General features: G+C 52.0%; 1 protein-coding gene across 1 annotated transcript; it reads right to left on the minus strand.

The window, feature by feature from the left end:
• Window positions 1-3,390: 3,390 nt before the first annotated feature.
• Window positions 3,391-8,191, minus strand: LOC134127043 (uncharacterized). The gene is made up of 2 exons (XM_062561649.1): window positions 6,882-8,191; window positions 3,391-3,528 (listed from the first exon to the last, which is right to left on the minus strand). Exons 1-2 carry the CDS (start codon window positions 7,920-7,922, stop codon window positions 3,526-3,528), a joined length of 1,044 nt encoding a protein of 347 aa, XP_062417633.1. The 5' UTR covers window positions 7,923-8,191; the 3' UTR covers window positions 3,391-3,525.
• Window positions 8,192-9,916: the final 1,725 nt, after the last annotated feature.

Here is a 9,916-nt window from a genome sequence, read left to right on the forward strand (position 1 = left end):
TATTAGTGGTAGTGTTTACTGGTGGTAAATCACACATTCAGTTAACTGGAGATTTACACGTCATCACTTTGTCTTGCCATATGGTGAGCTGACTTTTGGGCGAGCTGGCATCTGTTTTTTCTTGTTTGTTTTAGGGAAAGGAAACTGTCAAAGATAACCATGTTAAGTACCACAAAAGAATTAAAACATGTCATGAATTCATGTCAAGATGATATTTTTTGTTTTATTTGGCAAGGGTCCTCATTCTATTGTATCTCTGCTATGGAAGTTGGGAGTGTAAAAATAGCATGACAGAAAGAGTCACAATAGTCAAAATTATTGTGAAGCGAGTGAAGACCTTTTTTTTCTAGACTAGAATTGAAATGGATCATATGACATGATTGCTAATAATGAGATACATCATTAGTTAGTGCCCTGGATCCTCGTTCCCTTGTTAAGGGATCTGAAGTAATTCCCAAAACAGCACAGACCTCCAAATGACCACATACTTGTTTTGTTTTGAACCAAGACACCTCATAGATGGAAGATTGTTCATTTAGGACTGAAAACACTGTTGTCCTTACAGTTCTTTCAATAGATTCCATTGTGTGTGAAATATAGCCATGTGTGGCAGTCAGAATGTGGTCAGTGCAGCCCAGGCTGATTTTCCTTCAATCTAATGGTGCCCATGTCCATCCTCTGATTAATTAAACATCCTTTAGGGTCAGGGAGTCATGGAAAGCATTGTAATTCATCATCTGGCTCACGCGTAATGGAGTGTGTCCTACTGCAGTCTCTCTCATTAACAGTGATAAACTCGGGCGCGCATTCCAAGGCCTCTCTTCATTTCGGTGGGGCCAGGGGAGGCATGTCATGGGGACATGTCTTCTCAAAGAACTGCAGCTATTAGCTTCTGGAAATACAAACGGGTGTAATCACACTCAACAGGCTGTTACTTTAAAATGAATGAAACAATACCTCCCCTCAACTTCAAGGACTTACATAGTAGTATAGTCAGAATCATTCTTGGGAAGGTTTTGCCTACAGCGGCTGATTCCGAAGGGTAGAGTAACTAATATAGACATTAAGTGTGCAGCTAAAACTAACTAACTAAATATCCAAAACATCCAGCATGGACAGATACGGGAGGAAGGGACATGAAGCACTTCGGAAAAAAATACACGAGAACAACAGGACACACACTGATAACTCTGTCAACCGCGCCGTATTAGGGGGCGCTGCACGACGTACACAGGCTCGTGTTAAGGAAACACAAGGAGGTGGATGAAAACAGGCACATTTTATCCAAAATAATTCATTGCGTGAAGTTTTACTAGACTTTTGAGCAGGTGTTTTGACATCTAATAGAACATATATATATATATATGTAAATATATTTATACTGATTTAATATAGTGGATCGAGATGTTCTTATTATGTTAAACTGTTGGAATAATTGTTAAATATTTAACTGCAAGGCGGACACTGCGACTCGACGGGCTGGCAGATCCCCTCTGGCTCCGTGGTTGTCTGAACCGGTGCGTGCTGTGAGAGCCACTCTGCGAGCATCCGAAAGGAAATGGCGTAAATACAAACAACCTGACGACCTGCATGCGTTTCAGTTGCTTCTCTCCTCTTTTTCTGCCTCCATCTCTGCCGCAAAAAGCGCTTTCTACCAATCCAGAATTGAGTCCTCAAAACTATTTTCTATCTTCACTAACCTCCTCGAACCCCCCAGTCATCCTCCCCCCTCCACCCTTCTTCCAGGAGACTTTGTCACCTACTTTACCAAAAAAATAGCTGACATACGCTCCTCCTTCTCCAACCCACCTCCTTCCAACTGTATCCCACAGACTTCACCTCTATTGCCCTCGCTTGTTTCACACCCCTGTCTCCTTACAAAGTTCTTACCTTGGTATCCTCTGCCCGTCCCACCACCTGCCCCCTCGACCCCATTCCATCCCACATTCTACAGTCTATCGCCCTATCTCCTTCCGTTCCTCACCTGTCTCATTAACAATGCTCTGTTATCTGGTTGTTTCCCCAACTCTCTGAAGGAGGCAAGAGTTATCCCACTCCTGAAGAAACCCACCCTCAACCCTTCTGAAGAAAACAACTACAGACCGGTATCTCTTCTTCCCTTTCTGTCCAAAACTATTGAACGAGCCATCTTTAACCAACTCTCCTCCTATCTCCACTGTAACAACCTCCTTGACCACCATCAGTCAGGCTTCAAGGCGGGCCATTCCACAGAAACTGCTCTCCTTGCTTTCTCGGAGCAATTCCACGCTGCTAGAGACGCCTCTCTCTCCTCCGTCCTCATCCTTCTGGCCCTTTCTGCAGCATTCGACACAGTAAACCACCAGATCCTTATCTCCTTCCGGAACTTGGTGTCACAGGTTCCGCGCTCTCTCTTCTCTCATCCTACCTTGACAGCCGCACCTATCGGATAACTTGGAGGGGATCAGTGTCGGAACCTTGTCCTCTTACTACTGGAGTTCCTCAGGGCTCAGTCCTGGGTCCCCTCCTCGTCTCAATCTACACCAACTCTCTTGGCTCCGTCATTCGCTCGCATCTTTTTTCCTACCACAGCTATGCCGACGACACCCAACTAATTCTCTCCTTCCCCGACTCGGACATTCAGGTGGCGGCACGGATCTCTGCATGTCTGACTGATATCTCCCAGTGGATGTCCACTCATCACCTGAAGATCAACCCCGACAAGACCGAACTACTTTACTTCCCCAGAAAAAACTCTTCCACTCAGGACCTGATTGCTAACTTCGGCGACTCCGTGTTAATGCCCACTCTGACTGCTAGGAACCTTGGCGTGACACTTGACTGCCAACTCTCCCTGACTGCCAACATCACAGCGACAACACGATCCTGTAGATACACCCTCTACAACATCAGGAGAATACGACCCCTTCTCACTCAGAAGGCGTCGCAGGTACTGATTCAGGCTCTTGTCATCTCCCGCCTTGACTACTGTAACTCTCTCCTGGCAGGTCTCCCCGCTACCCCCATTTGACCACTGCAGCTTATCCAGAATGCAGCAGCTCGACTGGTCTTCAACCTTCCGAAATACTCCCACACCACATCTCCGTTCTCTTCACTGGTTACCAGTGGCTGCCCGCATCCAGTTGAAAACATTGGTACTGACATACCATGCTGTGAATGGGTCGGGTCCAGTCTACATCCAGGACATGGGGAAACCCTACATCCCAACCCGCACACTCTGCTCTGCATCTGCCAAGCTGCTTGTTCCTCCATCACTGTCAGAAAAACACTCGGCGAGATAGCGACTCTTTGCTGTCCTGGCTCCCAGATGGTGCAATGAGCTCTCCGATGACATCAGGACTGCAGAGAGCCTCTACATCTTCCGCCGAAAACTCAAGACACACCTGTAAGGTGTGCGGGGTCGGGTTTGGGAGGAAGACGCTGGAGACCAGTCTGCCAGTTTTTAATTCTTTTATTTATCTGCTTTTGCAGCACACGTGCCGGCGTCCTGCTCGCTCGTTCGGGGCCTCCCTTCGCTCGCCCGCCTCACTGCTCAAATGGGGGAGAGCACACACACACAATCATTGCCAGCTGATCGTTATTGTTTTCACCTGGCACTGTTCCCCGAGCCGCTCCCCCTCTCTCTCCCTCTGCAGCCGAGCCGAAACCACGCCCGCCACCACATACCCCCACCGCCCGACTTAGGCCGGGGAGCCGTCCGGCCTAGCTTACTCCCCCCCCCCTCCCTCGAGAGGGCGGGAGAGGAAGTCCGCCACGACCATCTGCGTCCCCGGCCTATGGACCACCTTGAAGTTAAAAGGCTGCATGGCCAGATACCACCGAGTGATCCGGGCGTTAGTATCCTTCATGCGGTGGAGCCACTGGAGCGGGGCGTGGTCCGAACAGAGGGTGAATGAGCGTCCCAGGAGGTAGTAGCGCAGGGAGCCCACCGCCCACCGGATGGCCAGGCACTCCTTCTCCACCGTGCTGTACCTGGCCTCCCTCTCCGACAGTTTCCGGCTGATGTAGACCACCGGGCGGTCGACCCCCTCGACCTCCTGGGACAAAACGGCCCCCAGCCCTCTGTCCGACGCGTCGGTCTGCAGCACAAACGGGAGAGAAAAGTTAGGTGTGTGGAGGAGCGGCTCCCCACAGAGAGTCTGTTTTACCTTCTCAAACGCCCGCTGGCACTGCTCCGACCACTGGACCGGATCTGACACACCTTTCCGGGTCAGGTCGGTCAAGGGGCTGGTGAGGTCCGCAAACCCGGCGATGAACCGTCTGTAGTAACCTGCCAGCCCCAAAAACCGCCTCACCTCCTTTTTTGTCTTGGGGCGCGGGCAGGCTGCAATTGCCGCTGTCTTGTCCACCTGAGGACGCACCTGCCCCCCCCCCAAGTGGTACCCCAAATACCGTACCTCCCTCCGTCCAACTGCACACTTCCCCGGGTTGGCGGTGAGCCCGGCCCGCCTCAGCGACTCCAGCACCGCGTCCACCCGCCGCACATGCTCCGCCCAGGTGGTGCTGTGGATAATTACATCATCCAGGTATGCGGCTGCATATGCGGCGTGCGGGCGCAGCACCTTGTCCATGAGGCGCTGAAACGTGGCCGGGGCACCGAACAAGCCAAAGGGAAGCATGGTAAATTGGTACAAACCATACGGAGTGGAGAAAGCTGTTTTCTCTTTGGACTCTGACGACAGGGGAATCTGCCAGTAGCCCTTAGTTAAATCCAGGGTCGTAAAAAAACGTGCAGTGCCCAGCCGGTCCAGGAGTTCGTCGACCCGGGGCATTGGGTAGGCGTCGAATCGTGACACGTCGTTTACCTTGCGGTAGTCCACGCAGAACCGCACAGTCCCATCCTTCTTGGCCACCAGAACGATGGGGCTGCACCAGGCGCTGTTGGACTCTTCTATTACCCCCATCTCCAACATGGCCGCTAATTCCTCCCGAACCACTTTTCTTTTGTGTTCGGGTAGTCTGTAGGGTCGTTACCTCACAGTCACCCCCGGGGGTGTCTCGATTCGGTGCATTATCAGGTCGGTGCGGCCTGGCCGGGGGGAGAACACATCAGCAAACCGCTTCTGCAACTGGGCAATGTCTGCTCTCTGGTCCTCAGAGAGATGACCCTCACACGGGAGCGGGGTGGGATTGACCGCTTTTGGCACCTCCGGCGCCAGGTCCTCTATTTCCGATACTGTGGAAATCAGAGAAACAGACTCCGCCTCCCTCCAGGGTTTCAGGAGGTTGAGGTGGTATATTTGTGTAGCCCCGCCCCTGTCAGACCGCACCACCTCATAATTAACATCCCCCACCCGGCGTGTGACCTCGAAGGGCCCTTGCCACTTAGCCAGGAGTTTTGAGTTGGAAGAGGGAAGTAATACAAGTACCTTTTCTCCCGGTGTGAATTCTCGCAGCTTGGCCCCTCTGTTGTACAGCCGTTGTTGTCGTTCCTGGGCCTGGAGCAAATTCTCCCGTGACATCCTCCCCAGTGTGTGGAGCTTTGCTCGCAGGTCCAGGACGTACTGGATCTCGTTCTTTCCGGGGCTCGGACCTTCCTCCCAGCTTTCTTTAATAAGGTCCAGCACCCCTCTTGGTGACCTGCCAAACAGAAGCTCAAAGGGAGAAAATCCCGTGGAGGCCTGGGGAACCTCCCGGACTGCAAACAACAGAGGGTCAAGCCATTTGTCCCAATTACGTTCATCGTCGCTAATAAATTTACGAATCATGGACTTCAGCGTCCTATTCATCCGCTCTACCAACCCGTCGGTCTGGGGGCGGTACACGCTCGTGCGGACGGACTTAATGCCCAGTAACCCGTAAAGTTCTCCCAGTGTGCGCGACATGAACGAGGTGCCCTGGTCCGTTAGAATCTCTTTCGGGATTCCAACCCAGGAGATGACCTGAAACAGAGCCTGCGCGACGCTCTTTGCAGAGATATTGCGCAATGGCACTGCCTCCGGATACCGGGTTGCGTAATCCATGAGGACTAACACAAAGCGGTATCCGCGTGCGCTCCGGTGAAATGGCCCGATGAGGTCCATGCCGATGCGTTCGAACGGAACCTCCACCAACGGTAGCGGCCGCAGCGGGGCACGTGGTATGGCTGGTGAATTAACCAATTGACACTCCGGGCAGGACGCACACCAGCGGCGCGCGTCCGCCCGGATGCCTGGCCAATAAAATCGGGCCATTATCCGGTCTAGTGTTTTCCCGTATCCCATGTGACCCGCCATCGGATTATAGTGAGCCGCCTGGAAAACCATTTCCCGGCGGCTTTTCGGTACTAACAACTGGGTGTTTTCCTGCCCTGTTCGAGTGTCACGACTCACTCTATACAGTCTGTCCCTAATCAATGAGAAGTGCGGGTACGACTGTGCTGCGTCAGGGCGCACCAAATGACCATCAATTCTTATCACTTGGTCGTAGGCTGAGCGTAGAGTATCGTCACGAGACTGCTCGAGTGGAAGATCTTCCATGGAGCGGAACTCGGGAACCGCCGGGGTCTCCTCGGGAGGCTCCGCCGGTTCCCCGTCTCCCCCGGCGGCGTCGGACGACCTCGCGTCACCGCTGAGCACCGCACACATACCGCATGTCCCTGTCGGTCGTGAACGCACCCCCGCAGCCTCTCCCATTAGCGTGTTAAATCCCTCCCAATCCGTCCCCAAAATTACGGGGTGCGTCAGGTGGGAGCTAACCGCGACCTTTATTCTATATTTTTTTCCCCTGAACCGAAGTTCGACGGACACTATGGGATACTCGTGAATGTCCCCGTGCACACACCTTATTTTCACCCGCGACGCTTCTACCAATGCCCCTGGCCGAACCAGGCTCTGATGTATCATGGACTGCGAACAGCCCGAATCTACCATCGCCTGGCGTGTACCCCCCTGGATTCTTACCGGAACGCGGTACGTCGCTCCCGGGCCGGGGGAGGGTGATGGAGCGCCGGCAACCCGGATCACCTGCCCCACCTCCATCAGCGGGCACTCCCTCCGCAGATGGCCGGGCTGCCCACACTTCCAGCACTCCTGCCCTGGCGTTTGAGAACCTCCGGGTGGGTCAGGAAGAGTGCCGGGGCTCGCTGCGGTCGGGGGGTCCCAGTGTCGGGTCATCGGCTCCCGCCGTGGGGCTGGTCGAAGTCGCCCTGTGGTCAGCTGCTGGCCCCATCCCCGTGGTGCGGCTGCTTTCAGGGTCGAGGGTGGCGCGCCCTCCCGTCCGTCGCGCCCGCTGGGGTGCACCGCCAGGTGGTCCTCGGCCAGGGTGATGGCTGCCTCCAGCGTCGGTGGGCGGTGGTACCGGACCCACGCCGCCGTGCGGGCCGGGAGCCCCTCCACAAACTGCTCCAGTACCACCTTCTCCACGACCCCTGACGCCGTCCCCACCCCGTTCGGCTGGAGCCACCTGGCGGCCGCGTCCCGGAGCCGCTGCCCGTAGGCGAAGGGTCGGTCCTCCGGTCCCAGCCTGGCACTCCGGAATCGCCGGCGGTGGTCCTCGGGCAGCAGTCCCAGCCGGTCGACCACGGCCTTCCGCACCGCGGGGTAGTCCCGCCGGGCCGCCGGGGGAAGCCCCATGGCGGCCGTCTGCGCCTCCCCGGTCAGCAGCGGGAGCAGCCTCACGGCCCATTCCCCCTCCGGCCATCCGCACGCCTCCGCCGTTGCCTCGAAGGCTTCCATGAACGCCTGGGTGTCGTCCTCTGCTGTCATGCGGTGGAGGGTCAGGCTTGCCAACGCTGTCGGCCCCGGTGGTGGAGGTGCGGGTCCCGACCGCTCCACCAATTGCTCCAGCGCCTGGGCCTGCCTCCCCACCTGGACCTGGAGCATCCCCATGAACTGACGGTTCGCCTCTGCCTGCTCGCGTTGGATCCCCGCCAGCTCCCCAATCATCTGCGCCAGTGCGAGCGCCGGTTGGGTCGGCATATCCTGCTGCCTTTCGTCCGTCATCCGCCGAGTTGGGCGCCACTGTAAGGTGTGCGGGGTCGGGTTTGGGAGGAAGACGCTGGAGACCAGTCTGCCAGTTTTTAATTCTTTTATTTATCTGCTTTTGCAGCACACGTGCCGGCGTCCTGCTCGCTCGTTCGGGGCCTCCCTTCGCTCGCCCGCCTCACTGCTCAAATGGGGGAGAGCACACACACACAATCATTGCCAGCTGATCGTTATTGTTTTCACCTGGCACTGTTCCCCGAGCCGCTCCCCCTCTCTCTCCCTCTGCAGCCGAGCCGAAACCACGCCCGCCACCACAACACCTCTTTAGACTCTACCTTGACTAAAACACTAGCAAACCGTAGCACTAACAAATCGTAGCACTTAAATTGTACTCATAATGGCACTTTTCTATAACATGTTTTGAAACTGCTTGTTTAATGAAAATTGTACTTCTTGTTACCTGTTATTCTGAGTTTGTATCTCTTTGTGGAAATGCACTTATTGTAAGTCGCTTTGGATAAAAGCGTCAGCTAAATGACATGTAATGTAATGGTGCATTGTGCCAACCATAGTGGGATGCCGCCACTGATTGAAGCTCCTTTCCTTAGCATTAGACAATTCAAACGGCTCTTCTCATGGCGGCCACTTACACTACTTCCGGGTCATTTTTTTAAATTAGGAACCTTCCTAAGCAAAGTTGACCAATCAAATCCAGCCATTATTGTAAGTCGCTTTGGATAAAAGCGTCAGCTAAATGACCTGTAATATAATGTAATTGTCTCAAAAGTGCAGACAGATTAGCTAAAAAGCGGCTGTTGAGATGAGTAAGAAACAAATGGCACCCTCCAAAGAGTGAAAATTGGACAGCGGATGTAGAGCATTTAATCCAGACTGGACGGACTCGTTTCTGTTCATACTTCCCACCGTAGCACCAAACCAGTGAGTCTTGTATCCTTAGAAACCGTTGAAACGCCATTATGAGACACAATGATCCCCTCCACGAATGAGAATGAGAATGTGATTAGAATCTTTATATATAATTTGCAGAAACTGTTGAGTGTAAATGTGAAACAGAAAAGGGGTTCCACAAGCTTCGTTTATGTTTCTGAATTGAAACACTTTATTTGAACATTCATTTTCTCTTATTATAAAATGCAGCCCATTTTGTATTTGGTTAATGAGAGAACATTATATTGGTTAGTCGTGTATTGATTACATGCAGATTTGGATACAACTCTCTTCTGCTATTAAATCACACCAAATAGTCACATTATGATCTTCCAGACCTTTTTTTATGGAAATTTTCTCTAACTGGACCCATTTACATTTTAGTTGAATACTGCTTAATAATATAATAAATAATGTAATAATTGACAATTACAACATTTTACCTTGGGCTGTTGATTAGACACTCCAATAAACCAGCAGCAGATGATCACAGTGAAAAAGGTGATTTACAGTAATCAAGTTGGCTTAAAATGTCAGCATTTTTTTTATTGTAATTGGCTGCGTTTCTAAAGGTGGAAAAATGATGTTGTTTTCCCCTCGTTAATGTTGGGCTTGATTTCTAAAGGCAATTCCAATACCCAGATTATGTGTGTCAAAATAATTGAACTGTGATTAATTTTGTTTTAGTGCGTTGCCTTTATGCAGTCTAAATCATTTAAATTATTTTACATGATCTGCTTGCATTATTATGTTTATACCCACGACAGTGGACAACAATGGAGCTTCATTTTCTGACACGAGTCATGGTGCCTTGTTTTTGAACTTTTTCAAGCCTCATCTCATCTATTCCAACATAATGAAAATGTAACGTAATACTCGGACTAAAATGAAGTCACTACTTCACAGAGAGAGAGATAATTATTTCTAGTCCAATGATGTGGATACATATTACCCTGGATGGTCGGTTTTCTCAAAATCTCAAATCTCGCCGCTTTATCGCAAATATTTATTGTATTGCAGATTTTGCTTTCATAAGGCGCAACAGTCTGAGCAGTTGGATCACA

This window comes from Pungitius pungitius, chromosome 3 (assembly GCF_949316345.1).
Source record: "Pungitius pungitius chromosome 3, fPunPun2.1, whole genome shotgun sequence".
Lineage (NCBI taxonomy): Eukaryota > Metazoa > Chordata > Actinopteri > Perciformes > Gasterosteidae > Pungitius > Pungitius pungitius.